The 21,037-nt window shown below is 44.6% G+C and overlaps 1 protein-coding gene across 2 annotated transcripts; it reads left to right on the top strand.

Moving 5' to 3' along the window:
- The first annotated feature begins 432 nt into the window (after positions 1-432).
- LOC119657834 (BTB/POZ domain-containing protein 17) lies at positions 433-16,457 on the top strand. Of its 2 annotated transcripts, none has more exons than XM_038064951.1 (8): positions 433-638; positions 10,016-10,079; positions 10,142-10,462; positions 14,563-14,825; positions 14,898-15,130; positions 15,209-15,394; positions 15,507-15,667; positions 15,731-16,457. In XM_038064951.1, the coding sequence occupies exons 2-8, from the start codon at positions 10,020-10,022 to the stop codon at positions 15,986-15,988; spliced, it is 1,482 nt and encodes a 493-aa protein (XP_037920879.1). In that variant the 5' UTR covers positions 433-638; positions 10,016-10,019; the 3' UTR covers positions 15,989-16,457. The 2 variants fall into 2 exon arrangements, with proteins under 2 accessions (XP_037920879.1, XP_037920881.1); XM_038064953.1 differs by having other exon boundaries at positions 10,016-10,073; positions 15,731-15,988.
- The last annotated feature ends 4,580 nt before the right edge of the window (positions 16,458-21,037 follow it).

The following is a 21,037-nucleotide window of genomic DNA, read 5'->3' on the forward strand; positions in this document are numbered from 1 at the left end:
CCGAACAAGACAGCATGAGTAGCCCTGGTGGCTGTCTGGCGTCCTGACTTACGCCATCGCTCCATATCAGGCAGGGTTTGCCTCGTCTTCTTTTTCTTCCATCCTCATCCATACGGATTAAGTCACCCGCCCACCGCAACCTGTTGAGCCAGATTTTATCCAAAACCAGACAGTCGTGGTATCGCTCATAGATTTCGTCGTTACGTAGGTTATGGAAACGTCCACCCTCATGTAGGGGGACAAAAATTCTTCGTAGGATTCTTCTCTCGAACGCGGCCAAGAGTTCGCAACCGCCATTTGCGTCCTTGAAATGCATATTCGTTACCCACTGTAGCTACTTGATTGTGAATGAGACTCATTTCCAATCAGCAAATCGTGAACACAATCGAAACTCATATCGGTTCCACCATTGTGAAGTGCCTTTGTTGTCAAATTACGTATATGTCAAAGTCAAAGTGCCTACCTTACGTCTGTTGCGATTTTCGTCGGAGAAACTTTTGATAATAATACAATAATCGCGTGATTCATTGATTTGTTCTTCCGTGTGATTGGCGGCGAATCTAAATGCCCACCGTCTACCGTCGGTCGAGGAGGTGAAAGGATTGCGGTCGGTATCCTTTCCTGTGCGAACTTTGAAGGTAATTTGAAATGGATTTGGACAAACAAAAAAGGCAGACGGGGACGATCAGTTGGTCGTTTGGGGGATGTTTTCTTGGGAGTTTTGGGGTTCTTCTACTTGGGAGACTTTTGCGGAGGGTAGTCTTTGATTGTCTAGTTTTAGAAGTATTTTGGAGCAAATACAGACAGAATTGACAGCTTTACCTTTCATTTAGTCTCGTCGAATCTATAGTTTTGGGAGAACTTATTTTCACTTTTAGCTCAAATCTTATAGATTTGGATACATTGAAAATTGTTCTTCACCAACGTTTGATGCAAAATCTGGCAGTTACTTCAATAAAGTTTATCACGGGCTTCTATTCTCCATTCGTCCAGATTATCCACTTTTAATGGAGTCAAGAATTATAGTTTCATTATATCCCGACAAGAGAGGGGCCAGATTTAAATTGACCCGGGTCAATGGTATTGCTCTTGTTTTCTTACAGTAAGTCGGTTGCACTGTGCCTGACATCTTTGCCAAATTTCGTGTCATAAATGTCATTAGTTGTTGAGATACGCTTGATTTTGTTAGACGAAAAAGTTGCTCCGTCGATTTTTATAATGTCTGAATTAGTTGAGCAGAGACCTTGTATCAAACTTCCTAAGCGTGTGCGGAAATGTTCAGGAGGAAGGCCTTTGGGGAGCAGACAATATGGAAAAGGAACGTCTACAAGTGGTGTAAACATTTCAAAGATGGGCGAGAACTTCAAGGCAAAGCGCGTCCCGGTCGACTATCGACGTCAGCTGGCGATGTCTATAGCAAGGAAATAAAAATTTTGGTGCTCGCAAATCATCAGTTAACAATTAGAGACTTTGCTGATGATTTTGGCTTTCCAAGACAATGCGCCGCCTCACAAATCAATGAAAACGGTGACAAAATTGCATGAATCAGGTTTCGAATTATTTCCTCATCCACTGTATTCTCCAGATCTGGCCTACAGACTTCAAGAGAATATTTGCTGGAAAGAAAATCAGTGCTGATGAAGAGGTAATCGCCAAAACTGAGGCAAATCCAAATCGTACTATAAAACTTGTATCGAAAAATAGTATGACCGCCATAATCATTGTATCGCCCTCAAAGGCAACTATTATAGAAAAAAAGTTTTTTCGACCTTAGCCTACTTTAACTTTTCAGCCCAACTGTTAGTGCAGATGGTCCCACTAACGTAGGGGCGCACCCTACGTTCGCGGACAGCTGGATTCTGCACTTAATTCTGCATACACTACCAGATTGATAGCGCAACTATGACGTTTCTCCTCTTGTCGTTAATTTGGTCTTGTAAGTTAACGGCAAGTAGGTCCTGGGAACAGAATTGTCTCAGCATGGTTGGCTCTAACAATTTTGACAGCAGGACGTAGGCTCCAGATCTCGAGGATCCCTCATCGAAGAGGATCTCAGTCCCTTTTAGAGATCTAATATCGCAGATTTTGCTAAAACTAACCCATGGCTCTTGTACCAGAAATATATAAGGACAGTCTTGCAACTTTGTTAGTCTCGCTGCCAGTACCAGATAGAAAGAGGCTTTGGCATATTGAAGGCTAATTTGACTAATCTTTATGTTTCTAGGCATAAGTATAGTCTAATGTCCGCTGCTAACTGAAGACTCTGCTGTGGTGTATCAACGGTCATGTCCTTATTCTCAAGAAACGTCGCCTTTTTTCGCAGTGCCTTCCCTTGTCGGTGATTGAGAATTTTCCCAGGTTCACGGTATCTGGGCTGCATGGATGTGTCGGTCAAAGGGTAGTATCGGTGCCAGGGCGAAAAGTGAATTGGTACCTACGAAGGAGCATAAAACCTGAGAAACGCCAGCTGAACCAACATCAACAGCTATACTACCAAACCCTATTTCCACCTCCACGTGGTGATCGCTGGGAGTTCTTTCTTTATGAAAAACTACAGACGGAGAAGGATGAAGGCGAGTCTCCCGCGCCTAAAAACGGGACAAAATGTACCAACTGGTCCTCCAGGTTGGGGGTTGGGTAGGGCTGACAACCCTACACGGAAAACCGATGCTACGAAGCCACGGAAGGAGCCTCGGACTGGATGGATTTCAAAACGACGAACCCGACAACGACAGCAGATAAACGTTTTGCGCATTTTCTCATGGAACGTGCGCTCCCTGTACAGACCGAATGCTGCTGAGCAGCTAGCCGATACCCTGCCCTAATATAAGGTTGACGTAACAGCGTTGCAAGAGATGCGCTGGACAGGGCCCGGTTTACTGGAAAAGAGCCACTACATCATGTGTTTCTTAGTCAGCCAAAAAATGAAACCTGCTGTTATCAGTATTGAAAATGTAAGCGAACGGCGATGCACTCTGCGCTTGCAAGGCAAATTTAAAAATATAAACCTCATTAACGTTCACGCTCCTACAGAGGAGACTGCAGAGTCGGAGAAGGATACCTTCTGCGAGGCAGTAGAACGAACCCTCGAAGCCTGCCCCAGATATGATATCAAAATCATACTTGGGGATTTTAACAGCTAAGTAGGGACGGAGCCCCTATTCAGGCGATACATCGGCTCCCATAGCTTACATAGGGATACCAATGATAACGAAGTGCAGATTATTCAGTTAGCAGAATCGCACGAAATGGTTGTTGGAAGTGCCTGGTTTGCGCGAAAAGCGGTCCAGAAACAAACGTGTGCCTCTCCAGACGGGACCACTTTCAACCAACTTGATCAGGTGTTGATCGAACGCTGATGATAGCATAGCCAAGGTAAAACTGTACGCGGCCATGAGAGAATTCGGTATCCCAACGAAATTGATAAGACTGACTAGGCTAACCCTAACCAATATGCGAGGCCAGATAAAAGCAGCATGATCACTCTCAAGACCATTCGACATCAACAACGGTCTACGACAAGGTGATGCCCTATCATGCGTCCTCGTTAACCTGGCCCTGGAGAAACTGATCCGTGATTCTAAGGTAAATGCGAGGTGTACGATCCTCTTTAAGTCCACCCAACTAGTGGCCTATGCTGACGATATCGACATCATGGGAAGAGCGAGCCGAGACTTACAAACTCGACGGGGTAGATCCTGCCTGCGACGGAGCGATGGCGTAGGTCAGGACGCCAGACAGCTTTTAGGGATATCGAATGGTGGACCTCGGCGTAAAACCGGGGTGCCTGGAGTTCTTTATTAAGGGAGGCCTGGACCGGATATCGATTGTTGCGCCGTTGATGATGATGAATGATTTCTATGCTTCAAAGAAACGTTTATCACACTCCTATTAGGTAGACCATTTATGAACTATTTTATGAGCTTAGCGATTGGACGTTTTAATATCTTATTGAGGTAGGCAGTCACGACTCTTGATAAGTGTTCGAGTCCTAGATAACTGTGATGCTCGTGCTAGAAGCCTTTTCAACGGTTTTCCCGGCTGAAATTTGAATTACATTTGCCTCGGCTGCAAGGCAAGTAGAATTTCTTTGCGTCGTCGACACTGAAAGCCATTACGTATCTGTATAGCGTTTATTCAGCGAGAAACAGCATCGATATTTCTTCGAAGAGCGTTGAAGCTGGTTTCAGCGAAGTGTAACCTTGTGCAGCTTCCAACCAGGATTTTGAAAAGTATTGCTGTATCAGTCAGTTAACGCAATGACAGAGTTTGCAATGTGCAATTCAGAGCTAACAAGAGGCATCGTTGCTGAGATCCGAGATAACTTCAATGTGAACGGCCCGTTAGCTTGGCAAGGACATATCTACAACTGTACAATCCCTATATAAGCGTTGCTGTCGACACTTAGATACGCCAGACGTCCATGTGTGAAATGCGAATTTGAAGAAAGAGGTGGCGTACCAATATAGTCCGTGGTTAAGATTTGACATGTAGGCACTTGCTTATTCCACCTAATGCCGAGGGGACTGGTTTTCCGGATAATGATCCAAAAACATGTGATGAACGCCAGTAACTAACATCTTTTTAGGGACGCATCTATTAATAGGAAAATTAGTAGAATGGTGGTTTACAACAGAATAATTTTATTCAAATTTCAAACGACAACGTGTGTACACTCAAGCGTCAGTAACTTATCTAGCTGGTGGCGTTGGTCCCCCGGGTTGATTTTTTCGTGTCGCTCGAGTCGATACCTGGGAAAATATGGTATACCCAGTGAGTAGCCAAAGACATACACACAATTGCACCATGTTCACCTTCCAAAGGGAACCCATTTCTGCTAACCTAAGGCAAGCCGGGAACACATCAAATCGCCTAAGGTACTCATTGCGAACTCACCACATCCCATTTTGCACGATCACTTAATCAAAAACACCAACATCATTCACTGACTTGAACGGTCGCAACAGAACAAGCAAATCCCTGAATTGTTTACGGTGATGGTTCATAATATTAGGTGTGTGAGCGACTGTTCGGTTTTTTTTTCATTCGAAACAAATGTCTTTATTGTTTTTTTATTTAACAAAATATTTATTATTTATAAAATTTTCCATCGTTTGCTATAACCTTGCCTATATTTCTGGCAGCATATGGACTTTGCGTGGGAAGAACTCCACATCTTGTCTGGTGATCCTGTGAGATATTCCGGGCATTTGCTGCAGATTCAAAACTCTGGGTAGCTAATCTGTGGACCATCGTTCTGTGGGAGTTTTCTTCCCCAATAATTATTATTTCGATTCAAATTTTAATTCAGTTTTATTTTATTCACTCCACATTCTTATTTTATATATCATAAATTTTTCTTATCTTGTTAAGTGGGTTGGTGGACGCGAACAGAAAATTTCCTTTATCTAAAAATTTTCTTCTCGACAAATGTCAAAGATAACATTTTTCTTCCAGCCGCTACCAGGCCACCTAACTTTACTGCGGCCATTAATACAGCGGCGGAGGCGAATTCACAATGGTGCCCCAGGTTCGCGGCTCCGTTACACCGCCACATCACTCCGCCCCCAGCTGAAACTCCGCGGTTTCAGCGAAGCAATCCGTCCGCGCGATCCTGCCAATGTGAGTCACTGGGCGATCTTGACGCTTCGTGGCCGCTTTTTCGGAGCGGTCGCCGGTCCGACGAAAGCCTTCAGCCTCGACAGGGAGACCCACTTGGGCCCGCCCCGCACATCGAACTTGAATGAGTGCTCGCTTCGATTAAACACTTTAAAGGGGGCTCGTATGGTAGTTGTAGCGGCTTCCGATGAGGACCTGGTCGGACGTCCCGAGATCCCTGGGGATGTTGACTTCCGATGTCGCGTGTCGGGGCTGTGGAGTCGGCCACATCTTCAAAATTGCGTCCCTGAGCAGATGCAGCATGCCCGAGTCGTTTAACTCTGCTCTGAAGTCCAGAAAAGGATCGGCGGGGAGGCGTAGATTTTCCCCGTAAACTGTAAACTCCTCTCGCTGGGCTCGCTTCGGTGCCAACGTTCCAGCATACCATTGGACTGTAGATGGTATGCAGTAGTCCTATGCCGTTTACAGCCAAGGAGCTTTCCTAACTCCGCGAAAAGAGTAGATTCGAATTGAATTCCCTGGTCCGTGATGATGACCGCTGGAACATCAAAGCGCGCAATCCACTCTCGACAGAGGGCTTCGCTTGGCACATGATTGTGCCGTAAAGTCAGACAGAGGTATTGATTCAAGCCACCGCGTAAATCTGTCGATGATGTCGAGATGGATGGTGTGAAAGCGCTTGGTTCGAATGTGCTTGTTGATCTTGCACTTCTGGCAGGCTATGCCCTGTCTGGCCCAAGAGTTTACGTCCTTGTTCATGGACGGCCAGAAATATTTTTCAGTAACTAACAGGTTCGTCGTCCTGATGCCTGGGTGCGCCAGATCGTTAATCGCGTGACATACTTCCCTGCGAAAATCGGCCGGAATGAATAGCCTGGGTTCCTTATTTAAAGTATCGCAGAGTAAGTAAGAGTTTGAGTCGAAAATAGGAAACTCTTTGAATTTATATTTGGAATTTGCCTTCAAGTTCTGAAGCTCCGCGTCGTTTTTGTGTGCCACGGCGATTGCCGTATAATCGACCGAGATGGGGACTGTGACCTCAGAAACTCGAGGCAAAGCGTCTGCAACCACATTGTCTTTTCCAGACACGTGTTGGATATCAGAAGTAAATTGGCTGATATGACTCAAATGCCTAAGTTGGCGAGGGGACGCTTTGCCGGGGTTTTGTCTAAGCGCAAATGTAAGGGGTTTGTGGTCCGTGAACACAGTAAACGGCCTGCCCTCAAGGGAGAAACAGAAATATTTTATAGTGAGGTATGCGGGGAGTAGTTCATGATCGTAGGCGCTGTATTTGCGTTGAGCGGGGTTGAGTTGTTCTGAAAAGAAGCTCAACGTTTGCCAGAACCTTCCCAGATCTCTCATCGTGGTTGGTAGTGGAAAACTCTTAATTGCCTCAACCTTGCTTGGGTCAGGTTGGATACCGTCAGGGGTAACTAAGTGGCCGAGAAATTTCACCTGTTTATGTATAAATCTGCATTTTTCAACGTTTAAGACAAGTCCGGCCCAAGGAGACATTGAAAAATGCAATCGAGATGCTCTAAGTGCTCAGATTCGGAAACGGAAGCGACCAAAATATCATCCATGTATACGAAACACAAGTTTAAGTTTCGTGAAATGGAGTGGATGAACGTCTGGAAAGTCTGCGCAGCGTTGCACAAGCAGAAAGTTATCCTAGTGAACTCGAAGAGTCCCACAGGTGTGCAAACAGCCGTTTTCGAAATGTCTTCGGGAGCTGGGAGGGAGGAGAGCCGGTGATATTTATATGATGCTGCACATTGTACTTTACCGGCTTGGAGAAACTACTTTCGGAGGACTGCACGAATGCGATGGTCGGCAAAGTCCTCGAAAATTATCGAGAGAGTGTCATCTCGGCAGGTAGAAATCTTTCTTGACGTCTGTAAGAGGTTGCGGGTTCTATTAAGGTTTTTTTCTGCAAGTCAACCAGCAGCCCATAGTGACACAGGAAGTCTGTGCCTAATATGGCGATGCTCAAGTCCACCTGCCTATAGCCATAGGTGACGAGTTCGCGGCCACCAGACGTAAATATTGCGGGAATAGGGTGTTCCGACGGGTGCAGGGAGAACCGACACTGCAGCGCCCGTCTCAACCAGGAAGCAACGTCTACTTAGGGAGTCGAAGATTGTAAGGCGACGTGGTACTGCGTTTCGGGCGAGCCTAGTTTTTTGTTGCGCTGAACGTGTATCCGGTGGTACATTTAGTCGTTTGAGCTTCGTATTTCCGATGGTACCAACAAACCGTCGAGGTCGATGAGGTTCCCGGCGTACGACTACCCGAACGCCCTTTTCGGGAAGCAGACCTCGATCGTGATTGCGATCGAGGTCTACCTCCCGGACGCAAAATACCTACCGTTGCAGCGAGCTTGGTGACGTCGGTCAATGTCGTCAAACTTCCCCAACCACGGGGCGCGCATACACAACACACCAAAACCTCCAGCGAACTCAGGTCCGCGTAGGCCAAAATGGCGCGGGTGCCCTCCGGGAGTTGTTGAAGTCAGAGGGACTTCAGCAGCTCAGAGCAGACCTTATACTCACCCAATTGTCTTGTTTCACGAAGCAATTGACTGGGGGTACGGTCGCCTAAAGACAGCTCATTCAGCAAGTGATTGAGCTTTGCCTCTTCATTCGCTGAAAGGTGTCTTATCAGTTGCTCCTTTAAGCGGACGTACGAGCACTCCTCAAGTACATCCGAGACAATCTCAATGGTCTCCTCATCGAGACCGATTACGGCATGGTTGTACCGGGTGGCGTCCATTTTAACGCCCGCCAGCACAAATTACGCCTCCAACTGACGAAACCTCGCAGCCGAATTGCGACGCTATTTATTATTCATAATATTTTCCATCGTTTTCTATAACCTTAACTCTGGCAGCATATAGATACCGATCCTGGGAGATATCCATGACATTTGTTGCAGAATCAAAACGTTGGTTAGTTAATCTATGGGCCATCGATCGAAACAAACGGCGGGTTGGGTAACACATCATCATCATCATCATCAACGGCGCAACAACCGGTATCCGGTCTAGGCCTGCCTTAATAAGGAACTCCAGACATCCCGGCTTTGCGCCGAGGTCCACCAATTCGATATCCCTAAAAGCTGTCTGGCGTCCTGGCCCACGCCATCGCTCCATCTTAGGCAGGGTCTGCCTCGTCTTCTTTTCCTACCATAGATATTGCCCTTATAGACTTTCCGGGTGGGATCGTCTTCATCCATACGGATTAAGTGACCCGCCCACCGTAACCTATTGAGCCGGATTTTATCCACAACCGGACGGTCATGGTATCGCTCATAGATTTCGTCATTGTGTAGGCTACGGGTAACACATCCCTGCGGAATATTCGCAGTGTTTCCTGGATCGCTTTGTCGACATATGGACTTACATAATCGTGCTGAAAAATGATCTTGTCGTGCCTGTCTTTCCATTCTTTGCAGCACTTGGCTCAGATGCAATAGTTGCCGCCGGTAAAAGCCTGCCGTCACCATTCGAACAAGTTTTAAAATCTTGTGGTGAATCACTCCTTTCTAGTCCCACCAAATACGCAACAATGTCTTCTTATCGCGGATGTTTCTCTTTAATTGGGACTTTTTTTTGGGGGTAGGGTAGGTGAATGCATTTACGGAACAGTTCGTCACATTACTTCGGGATAGTTTCCGAACTCTCCCGCCTTGCGGAGCCTTTAAATCAGGGAATTAAACAACGGGAGAGAAATAAGGGAACTGTCAGTTCAAGAAATCCCTGCCAACCGGCTGCTTCACCGGTCGAATTCTCTTCTTTACAACTTTACCTGAGCGTTATGCGCAACACGGCTCCACCTATCAACGCTCCTCAATATCTCCTCGACAATGTTGTCTGTTTAAATAGAGATCGTGTCTTTCCAATCTTGTACAAGTAAGACTGGAAACCTCCACGCCCACTCAAGAACTGGGTAAGTCAGTCTGACCATGTTTCCGATTCAGCCACGCACATAAGTCAATGAGCCGCCCAGCCAATCTGCCTCTAGTTTCATTTATCATGTTTGAGGAAATTCGAAGCCACTAGGAAATTGTCGATGTAGCACGAGCAAAAATCAAGCCCTCTGAGAACTTCGTTCATAAATCGTTGGAACGATTGTGCTGCGTTCCAAATCCTGAACGTCATAACAGTAAATTCGTACAAGCCGCAGAGTGTTGTGGAAGAAGTTTTTGCGATGTCTTTCTGAACAACCGCTATTTGGTGGAATGCTCTCAATAAATCAACTTTTGAGAAAGGTGTTTTCCTTAAGGATATCGCAAGGAAGAAAAGCTCAATATCTCAATATATTTACTTTCAGAACCTTCCAATGTTTTAATATTTCTTAGTAATGTTTGTTGACCTGCATAACCTTTCTATTTCCAGAGTCATGGATTCATCAACTGCAACGGACAGTGATCAATCCAGCCAGGATTCAAGTGTGGTAGAGGTATTTAACTATTTATTTGGAACGAAATATTTTTAAAGCGCGCACCTCTTCGGCCGTTTCAGATGAACAACTCCGACAGTGTTCTCCATAAAATTGCCAATTTATATGCCGAACAGTTGATGTCCGACATATGCTTAGTTGTTGGTAATAATCGTTATCCGGCGCATCGTGTCATATTATGTGCGAGCAGCGAAGTGTTCCAGGTGATGTTAATGAATCCGGAATGGAACGAATGTCGAAAAAGTGTGATCGAATTGAAGGAGGAGCCGTGCTGTTCGATGGTGTTTCCGCAGTTTTTGAAATATTTATACGTGGGGCAGATACGTATTTCTCTACAAACTGTAATGCCGATGTTGGCGCTAGCTGATAAGTATAATATTAAGGTAAGTGTTTGGTGGATATTCTTTGATTTATGTTAGAACAAGGAATATTATTTTGTGTGCAAAATTTATACTTGTTCTGCACCCGGCTATGCTCTCAGCTCCGCTGATTTTTACTTTTTGCGGTGAAGAGTCTTCATTTATCATAGCTCGAGATGGGCTACTTTGCTGTCTTTTATAAAGTGAATGTATTGAAAAAATCGATTATTTTGCTGGCTAAAAGGAAGTATGTTTGAAACGATTAATAGGATGCTATTTATCCACTTTTATGATACATCTTATCTGCTCAAAAAGGAGGCCAATAACAATGTCATTTACGGGTGCAACAGATCCGCTAGTCACAGTAACAGTTATAGATGTTAAGGACAATTTGAATCGCCAATTGCTTTTTTGAAAATTTTGCCTGACATTCATGAGAATTGAAAACATCAAATTTTAAAAATCTGTTTACGATTTTTCCCTCTCACGTTATATATTTTCTGATTACTAAAGTAAATTTGAATAGATATCAAAATAAATTCCGCCGAAAGTTTCGTCGAAACAATGAAAGGCAGGTGTAGGTAGTATTCCTTTGCATTAGTTCCTTTAATTTCCCAGGATTGCCAAGTGAATTGTGAACCAAATTTGCAGAAACCGTAGGGGTGCCATGTAAGGAATTCTTTTGTGAAATTGTTAAAATCTGCAGCTCTACTCAATCTGAACTTCGCTCTCTTTGAAGTTTTCTCTCTCTCTGAAGTTCTCTCGCTCTCTCTCTGAAGTCCTCTCTTTCTATCTCTCTCTGAAGTTCTCTCTCTTCTCTCTTTCCTTCTCTCCCTTCTCTCTTTCCTTCTCTCTCCCTTTGGAGTTCTCTCTCTCTCTCTGAAGTTGTCTTTCTCTCTCTTTGAAGTTGTCTTTCTCTCTCTCTAAAGTTGTCTTTCTCTCTCTCTAAAGTTGTCTTTCTCTCTCTCTCTTTTCTTTCTCTCTCTCTCTTTTCTTTCTCTCTCTCTCTCTCCCTCTCTGAAGTTATCTCTCTCTCTCTTCCTCTCTGAAGTTATCTCTCTCTCTCTTCCTCTCTGAAGTTATCTCTCTCTCTCCCTCTCTGAAATTATCTCTCTCTCTCTCCCTCTCTGAAGTTATCTCTCTCTCTCCCTCTCTTCTCTTCTCTATGATGTTCTCCCTCTGATTGTTCATGAAAGAATTATTTACCTAACGTCCGCGGCCTAACTTTAGGTTGAGCTGGGTAATTGCTGGAAGTGCCTGAGGATTTCATTTCTCTCCGCAGCTTCAGCAATGCGAATTGAAGGGTATTACAAATTTGGCGGTATGGCCCTAGCAGACCGTTGTATTTCTGCACACATGTGCACGTCTCTGACCCAAAAACTCTTGCAAACGAGTCTTGTTCTAGAAGGGCCAAATCTTCCTTGGCTTGGTGCAATTGGTGGTCATCAAGTTAGTAGTGCGAGTATATTGCACCCTTAATAGTCGCCACCGGGACGCGAATTGCGCCCACCGAGGGGCGGATGTCAGCCCGCTCATTGGCCTCTGTTCCGATGACTGGGAATCAGAGAAGAGTGACTTGGCATCACCCCACCACCCACTGAGTACAAAGCCTTAATAGCCGCTTGATTGTCGGTCAGAATGGCTGTGTTATGCTTAGGGATCATATGCCGCAGCCATCGACAGGCTTCTAGTTTCGCCTAGAATACGCTGGCGAATCCTGTACGTGTCGACTACACTGTGTGTATCCGAGAAAATCCCGCATCGACTCCACGCACTATTCTTGATTTGACGGTTTAAAATACTGTGTCAACACTTGACAGCACACAACAAAGTTCCTTCTTTATAGCAAAGGTAACCTGGCAGGCATAAGGCAGATTCCTGCCCCACACAGTTATCGCAAATTCGCAAAACAGAGGGGAGACATTCACATCTCATCAAACGCCTCAATATATTCAGCAGCTTAGTCCTAAGTGCGATCAGGTGCCGGTATAAGTACACAGGCTCTTCGATGTTCATCCTTTAGTACTTAACTTGCTTTCGGTATTTTAAATATGCGTCGTCAGCTTAAGCATTGAAACCGAAATACCGACTTTCTAGGGCTATGCATTGACAGTATGCATACATTTCGTACCTCTCTGCTCGCGATCAAGCATTGAGCTCACCTCAATGGTAATGCGAAGATCATTCGCGTCTAAAACACAATCAATCACCGAACTAGGCTTAGTTCGTCCACCATCAGGTTCTGCAATGGGTTCTTGTGAGCAGCCGTATTCGACGTTCATCCACACACGGTCATTGATACCGTGGATCGATGCCTTTCCACCAAGGAGGAAGTTTTTCTGCAGTGTTAATTTCTGGCCACATTTACATTTATTTCGATAACATAGACGACCATTTTAACTAATCAAATGCGCACGGCGATGTCTAACCTTATTGCAGCTACACGTCGCCTTACAGTGTACGACCCTCTTAGTAGGTGCAATTATCAGGTAGACACTGGCGTGGAAATCGCGGTCCTCCCCGTCTCCAGATTCAACAAGCTATTTCCTTATCAGCAGCAATCTCCACGCCTATCGCAACTTATGGCCACAGAAAGTAGATGACGTGTGTCTTGGCTCGCGTCGGAACTTTTCATGGCGCTTCATTTTGCAGAGTCTCCATATTAGGCGCAGACTTTCTGTGTCATTATGGGCTGTTGGTAGATATGCAGATAGACTCCACAACCTCACAACCTCTCTTCGGTAGTCAGGGAAAAGGTTGTTCGAACAACAACAAAAATATTGCAACATTACTACCGAATGTGGTCTTTCTCAGTCAATTAAGCATGATGTCCAGCGCCACATCAATACTACTGCTTCCTCAATCTTCTCGAGGGTGCATCCTCTACCAATTCACAAGCTCGCTGTTGCGCGGAAAGAGTTTGAATAGCTACTTAAGCAAGGTATATGCAGACCTTTCAACAGCATTTGGTCATCTCCGCTCCATTTGATCCCTAAGCTCAATGCCTTACGGCAAAAACTCGACAAAGCGTCGCCTTGCATCGTCCATCAGCCGGTTCACATCAGATATTCAACATGTGTTTTGTCCCGGATCTCCGAGATCAATATTCCAGTCGCAGTCGCAGGCCATATATAGTCACTAGACATGCTAAGAAGGAAGTAGATGTATTCCTTAAATTGACAAGGTGCTTCCACACTGTACCCTTCGACATTATAGGTCCTTTATGAGACTCGTATGATATGCATAGTCATGTGCTGAGGCGCTCTGTTGTGAGTGGACCAGAGAATGCAATTTGAATCTACTCTCTTCTCAGAGCTCGGAGCTCGGAAAGTTCTTGGAATTCAAACGTCAGCGGACATCACCCGCAGTCCAATTGAACCCTAGAATGTTGGCGTCGAACGCAGCTCTTGCTTTTCGTTCTGCTTGGCCTCCGTACAGCCTTTCGCGAGGAGTTTGCTACCGGCTGTACAAAGCTGGTGTACGGGGAGAATTTTCAACTCTCCGGCGACCTGGTCCTTGACTGAAGAGATGGCCTTGTAGAGACCGCGTTGTTGCGTCTATTACTAAAGGCCGTTCCCAAATTAAAGCTAGTTTCGCCATCTCGTCGTCGACGGTCCACACCCTTAGGGAATTCAAAATTTGTACCCTCGTTCTGGTGAGGACTGATGCCTTCCGGAAACCGCTGCAGCCACCATACGAGGGCCCCTATAAAGTCCTCGAGTGTGAAGTGCACGCGTTCAGTCTGGATTTCGGTAGCAAGCCGAAGGGGATCTGACTGAGGCTTTTTTTTAAAAAAGGAGAGGGTACTGAAAGCTATGTTCGTTTTGACATTTGCCAGTCGCCCGCAGTCGAGTAGCTCCGGATTCTCTTGACGAAACCCCTAGGATGAAGTCTTATGGTCATTCTGTGAGCAGTGATCACATGTCTGATGGTCGAACGTCAAACAGCCGGGAAGTATCCCTAGCTAAACCACTCTTCTGCACTAGACTGGATCGAGCGACCAACCACCTTTTCTTCCTTTTTGAACTCGTCACTTAAATGAACTGGACTACGTCAAAGAATTCAGTAGAAATTTCTCGCTTCTTTTACGACATTAAAATGGATTGTTCACTTTTTATTTTCAGGATTTAGTTAAACTTTGTGTTGATTACATGTTAGAACATATTGCCAAAGCAGCTACCCAAGGCTATCTGATATCATGGCTCCAATACACGATAGCTTTTAGCCCATATCATCGCAATCTCACTGAAGCTTTAAAGCGTTTTTTAAAATGGAATCTAGAGATTGTTGCTGATTCGAAGGACTACGGTGACTTAGATGCTAACATAATGATTTTGTTACTGCAACAACACGACATTGTAGTGAAAAGTGAATATGAATTGTTTTGGTGAGTTGCTGGCCTGCTTAGACCATGTTTCATTGGATCCTTCTGTACTATTTACGTGATTCTATATTTAAGGCTTCTCGAAAAGTGGCTTATGTGTAAAAAGGAACAATTAGACAACGATAATTCTATGTCGGATATCGAGAAGGAATCAATTTTTAGAAATCTGATAGAATCAACCATTGTACATATTAGATTTTCAATGATGTCGCCGAAGGAGCTAGCTCATCTCTTGTTGAATCAAGTGGTTAGCTATCATAAGGAATTTCTAGTTCAACGAATGGCAATTGGAATGAGCTATCACTCAGGTACTGTATAGGGACTTTTTCTTTTCCTGAATGAGCCATTTATTATTTGAACCTGTTTTGGATTGAAACCTTCAACAGGCCAAATAGAACGAGTGGAGGAGGTCTGGAATTCGGAAGATGGTGCTTTGCAATTTACTCCTCGTCTCTATTTGAATGATGTCTGGAGTTTCAATATGTTAGTGAAAGATTTTGAGAAAACCAAAGATTATGAGAATTTCGTGGCGTGTTTCTTCTCACAACGAACTCTGGCTGAGAGGGAGGATGGTAAGTTTTGGACCTTTCACTTACTTTTTATCTGTATTGAATTTTTCGACCCTGCATCGGCAATCCATTTCTGGCTATTGAATATTCTGACAAATCCATTAAATCCTTCTAGACCAATCGGTCACTTGGGAAATAGAATTCTTCCCACGTGGAGTTAAGCATAGTCGAGCGAAGATGGTTTGTAGTGGTGAAGACATCCCGGAATGTGTGCTGCGCACAGTACGATTACGAGTTACCTGCAAGGAGAATTTCACGAGAGACGAAAGGTTTAAGGTAAATGCAATTACTTTATGCCCACTCAGTTTACCTAGAGAGTAACAATTAAACCTTTTACAGATTTCCGTTCTGCTAACCGGCGTGCAAAATAAAATACAACATATTCGAACCGTACATAATCGAACCGAATACTTTTCCGATTCGTTTCAAGTTCTCAACATCGACGGTCTGTTGCCATATAAGGAGTTAGATTTGGCGTCTAGTAAGCTTAGTCCGCATCTAATTGGACCGGATCGCAATAATCTTTGCTTGAGCGTTATCATAGCACCGATGGGGCCATACACTTGCTATAAGGCCCCACCATTCGAGTTTAAATAGTAATCGTAACGAAGTGCAAGTCCAGGTGTCAATAAAAGAAGTTTTGCTGCTGGAACTGATTCGGATGTAAATTCCCCTCAATAATGCGAGTAGATCTTGTAATACAAACTTTTTAGCGGCGAACTATTATCCACGACGGTCATAACTTTTTATTAGATTCAGTTGGCATTTTTTTCGTTTCTGCCATTGTATTTAAGTTGATTACAGTGAGTTCTTAAATGTGATGATATTTTAAATAGAATTTGGATTGTGATTTGTTTTCGAACATTTTGCGGCGTGTTGTAGATTTCTGTAAATTTTCGAATATGTACAGTCTCTTCTATCTAATCTTTGGCATGGTCGGTGAAAACTGAAAACAAATACCAATAGAGTGCATAAACTTACTATAAAAGATATAAATATAAAACTGTACTGAAATTACATGTATAAGTTGATTTTTGTATAATATACATTCTGTTAAATGAGAAAATTTGGGAGTTTTATTTTGGAACGAAATTCTTGATATACACTTTTAATAGAGTCTACGGTCCTCATAAGAATAAAATGGTCTGAAGATAAGTGCAAAAAACGCTTGCTTTTAAGGTTTTGTGCAGGACAAAATCGCCGCAAAGTATTACTTCGCGGGGGACTACGCTTTCAGCGGCCAAGTGTCCGCTTTTCACGCTCTCCGCTCTTCCAAGTTACGCCTGAGTCCTTGGAGGTTCACTGCGCACCCATTTGCCTTCGACTTTAGCATTTCCCCGACGATGTTCTGAGAGCTTATGCGAATTTTCAGCCTGCTCCTCTAAGGAAAACCGTGCACAGAAGAAGATGACATGCTCCGCAGACTTGCAACAACATTCAGGGCAAACGGGAGAATTATCCAACCCGAATCGGTGCAGATACTTCCTGTAACCACCATGCCTTGACAGGAATTGAGTCAAGTGGTAGTTAATCTTGTCGTGTCATCGCTGAATCCATTCCTCTAACGGGGAATCAGAGTGTGTTTGCAGTGACCCCCCTCTCTCTCGTCCTATCCCACGGCGGCAGGCGACAACATTCTGCCTGACACCTTAACAACGAATAAAAGGTAAAGAAAGGAGAACTGGAAACTAGCAAAAGAGGTATATTCGGAAGCTAGAGTAAGACAGGCAGTGGGAACATTTAGACCGCTGAAATCACCCGGAGTAGATGACATTTTCTAAGCACTAATCCAGAGAGGCCTAGAAATAATTTTAGAGTCTCTTCTGAGGGTATTAAGGGCCAGCATAACCCTGTGATATATACCAAGCGCATGGGGGCGGGCAAAAGTGGTTCTCATTCCAAACGTGGGTAAAAAGGATCCTTTTCGCCTTCAATCTTTCAGACCAATATGCCTAACATCGTTTGTACTCAAAACGGTGGAGAAGGTCATAGTTCTAAAGCGTAATCCCCTACATCAGTATAAAAACGCTTACCGGGCAGGACGGTCAACTGAAACTGCTTTGTATCAGCTGACGGATGTGCTACGGGATGCCATAGAAACAAAAGAAATAGTACTGTGTGCGTTTTCGGGTATCGAAGGAGCATTCGATAAAACATCGTACACAGAGCTACAAGATGCCCTGATCCGCAAGGGAGTCGGAAACACCCTGGTTTTCTGGATAGGCAAAATGCTAGAGAATAGGCAAATAGAAGACCCGACAGGTACAAATTCTGTTATCATAAATACTACTCAAGGTTGTTCACAGGGCGGGGTATTATCGCCGCTTATGTGAAGTACGGTAGTGGACGAACTCCTGGACGTGCTAATAAATACTGGAATATAGGTTCAGGGTTACGCGGACGACATTGTTGTAACCTGTAGGGGCAAATATGAGGATACCTTATGTAATAGAATCCAAACTGGACTAGTGCCTGGTGCAGGAAAGTGCGACTGCGTATCAATGCTGCCAAAACCACCATAGTACCATACACTACGGAACGTAAGCTTGATCGCTTGAGAGCCATAAGGTTACATGACATGGAGGTGAAACGAGAAACAGTGGTTAAATATTTGGGAATCATGCTAGAGTAAAAACTACTCTGGAAGACACATGTCAAAAACATTTGTTGAAAAGCCGAGAGGGCTCTGATGACTTGTAGGTCCATAGCAGGAAAAAAATGGGGTTGCACCGCGAAGATACTGCTTTGGATATTCATTGCAATAGTAAGGCCAATGATTATCTATGGGGCCTTAATCTGGGCGGAAAGAACTGAACTCAGCACACAAGTCAGGGAGTTACACAAACTCCAAAGAACGGCTTGTGTGTGCATCAGTGCGGCACTGAAGACATGCCCAACGGCATCCCTGGAGATTCTTCAGGCATTAACCCCTCTCCATCTGCACATACAGATCCATGCAAGCAGGGTAATATTCAGGATGGTCGGGAGTATCAGTGAGGCGCAGTACTGCCTAAATCGAAGGAAGATTGATATTCTTTCTAGGCGGTATGTCGAATTATTGATAACAAGGGATAACATGACAACAAGGTTTCACTTCGATAAGAAGTTTGAAACACGTTGTAGTAACACGGCAAATTGGGAGAGCGTGGCTGTGTTATACGGTTTAAACCAACAACTGATTACTTGGTACACTGACAGATCCTTCGCAGCAGAGAGAGCAGGTCCGGTGTCATTAGCCCAAGGAAAATTTACTTGGAGCCAATGGGTAGGTACACTACCATATTCCACGCCATAGACAGATGTGCCCCACTTAATCTCCAAATGAACTACAGTGCTACTTTCACCGACAGCCAAGCGGCGATCAAGGCACTTAGGTCCAACCAGGTGAACTCTAAACTGGTATGAGAATGCCGTGAGAGGCAGAATACGCTCGGTTCCAGGACATGTTGGGTTGGAAGGCAATGAGGCAGGGGACGAACTGATCAAGAAGGGAGCAGCGACGCCTTTACACGAGCCACAACCCTTCTTTGGAATCGGAAACGGGTTCATGGCTATGACATTAAAAAATGAAGAGGAACGGTTGAGGGAACTATACGGGGCGGGCATACAAGGAATGAAGCAGTCCAGGGTGTTTATTGGGGGATACGAATCCAAGCGCACAAAGGATTATTTAAACATCACCAAAAAGAACCTCCGATTCATAGTCGGAATTATCACTGGTCACTGTCGGCTAAACTATCACCTAGGGAAGCTAGGGATATCTACAGACACTGTCTGCAGGTTCTGTGCGGAGTGTGATGAAACCTCTATACACATTCTGGGACAGTGTCCGGCACTTGTGCAAAGTAGGTCGAGGCATTTGGGAGAACACTTAAGATTGTTTGTAGGCTGCGACGCTAATGCAAGGGATAGACTTTGAGGCACCTTGGAAGTCAACTAAATAGGGGAGTAATTCTTTGATTTTACTATTAACACAGATTTATCGGTGTGTAGCAGTGCAGTACCAGGAACCTTCCATTTTCTCTGCTCGGAGAACTGCGGCGGTTGGGAGGAAGTTGGATACTCTTGAGTGTAGATCTCATAGCAGAGGTTTCCAACCCTTTTAGAGACCCCAGAAGGATTACTGAAAGAAGTTTGGTCAAGTTATCAAGAAAAACTCTCCGGCGCAAATTGGTCAGATTGACAGGACAGACGAACTGGAGGCAAAGGTCGGGACTCTGGAAAAGATATTTGAAACCATGTTTAAAGTCTGGTGCCCTACTGAAGATAGCAAGAAGATATTAGCACCGTGGTGAAAACAAGATCTGTCCAGCCTCAGGAATCTGACAGTCATATAACATAGTACAAGTCGGCCATCAAGACTGCCAAGAGGTGGTCCTGGTTGTACTATTATCAGAACATTGAAAGCACCAGCGAATCTGCTAAGTTCAGTAACATTCTGTCCATCCTTTCATAAAAGTCGTAAGGCTTCTGGAGGGAATCTTCTGGTGAAACCTTGGAGCTGCTGGTTTAGATGCACTTCCCTGCCATCTAGGAAGACTGTGAGTCAGAAACTTGCATGGAGGTTATGCAGCCTCAACCGTGCGAGACTATCATATCGATGATTACCGAGGATAGTATCGGCTGGGCTATAAACAGCTTCTCCATATATAAATCTCCTGGCCAAGATGGCATAGTGCCAGTCATGCTATAGAAGTATCAAGAAGAGGTTGTACCGTGACTTGTCGAGATTTACCGAAGCTGCATCTCTTTGGGATACCTTACTTTCGGAGACGTGCGCTCTTGGTTAATCAACCTCACCTGTTCCGTGTTATAATAGTTGTTGGCGCAACAATACATGTTGGATTAGGGCCTTGAAGACCGTAACGGTACACTATAGGATTACAGTACCCTGTATAAGACAATGTGGTCGGCATTGCGCTCGTCCGAGATTATTACCCTGATTTGACTCAGGTACTCATTCACAGCTGAGTCGACTGGTATCCGACGTCAAATCACGATACAAATTCCACTGCCACCAGTATAATTGGAACCGTGATCTTCCGTACGACAGCCCTTTTCTTTCGTGTTGAAGAATCTAAAGCGCATCCTGGATATCCACATAAGGACAATTATGGGGAGAACACTCTTCTATAAGTCGCAGCATGCCTACAGAAACGGGGCAGAGTGAACATCGTGGTGTATGCGGATGACTTGATGATATTGGTGTGGGGGATGTTTTCCTCCGTTAGAAGTGACATCATGGAAGTAGTGTTGGAAAAGGTGTGCCTGTGGGCCGCAAACTGCGGACTCGGAATGTCTTTTTCTACTTTTATGTGAAACAGCAATTTCTTATCTCATTTAATTGAAAAATTGAATATCCTTTCCTTTTCGTCGGGATGAAGTGACAGATGAGATGAATCTTTGTTGGGGTTGGCTAAATGCTATGCTGTTCCATCCGGAATGGTTCATTTTAACTTTGTTTTCGGATTCCAAACGAGGAAGATTGAATCCTCTTTCCCTTTTTGTTTGATTTCATTTATCTAATACTCTGCGACGGGGAGCGACTAGATGGGGGTTTGATAAGTGTTGAGGTTGATGCGGCATTTCGGCCATCCGTGAATTTTGCTGTGATTAAAATGTGAGAGTCGAAGGCTATTTAAGGTG

The sequence above is a fragment of the Hermetia illucens genome, chromosome 5 (genome assembly GCF_905115235.1).
Source record: "Hermetia illucens chromosome 5, iHerIll2.2.curated.20191125, whole genome shotgun sequence".
Taxonomy (NCBI): Eukaryota; Metazoa; Arthropoda; class Insecta; order Diptera; family Stratiomyidae; genus Hermetia; species Hermetia illucens.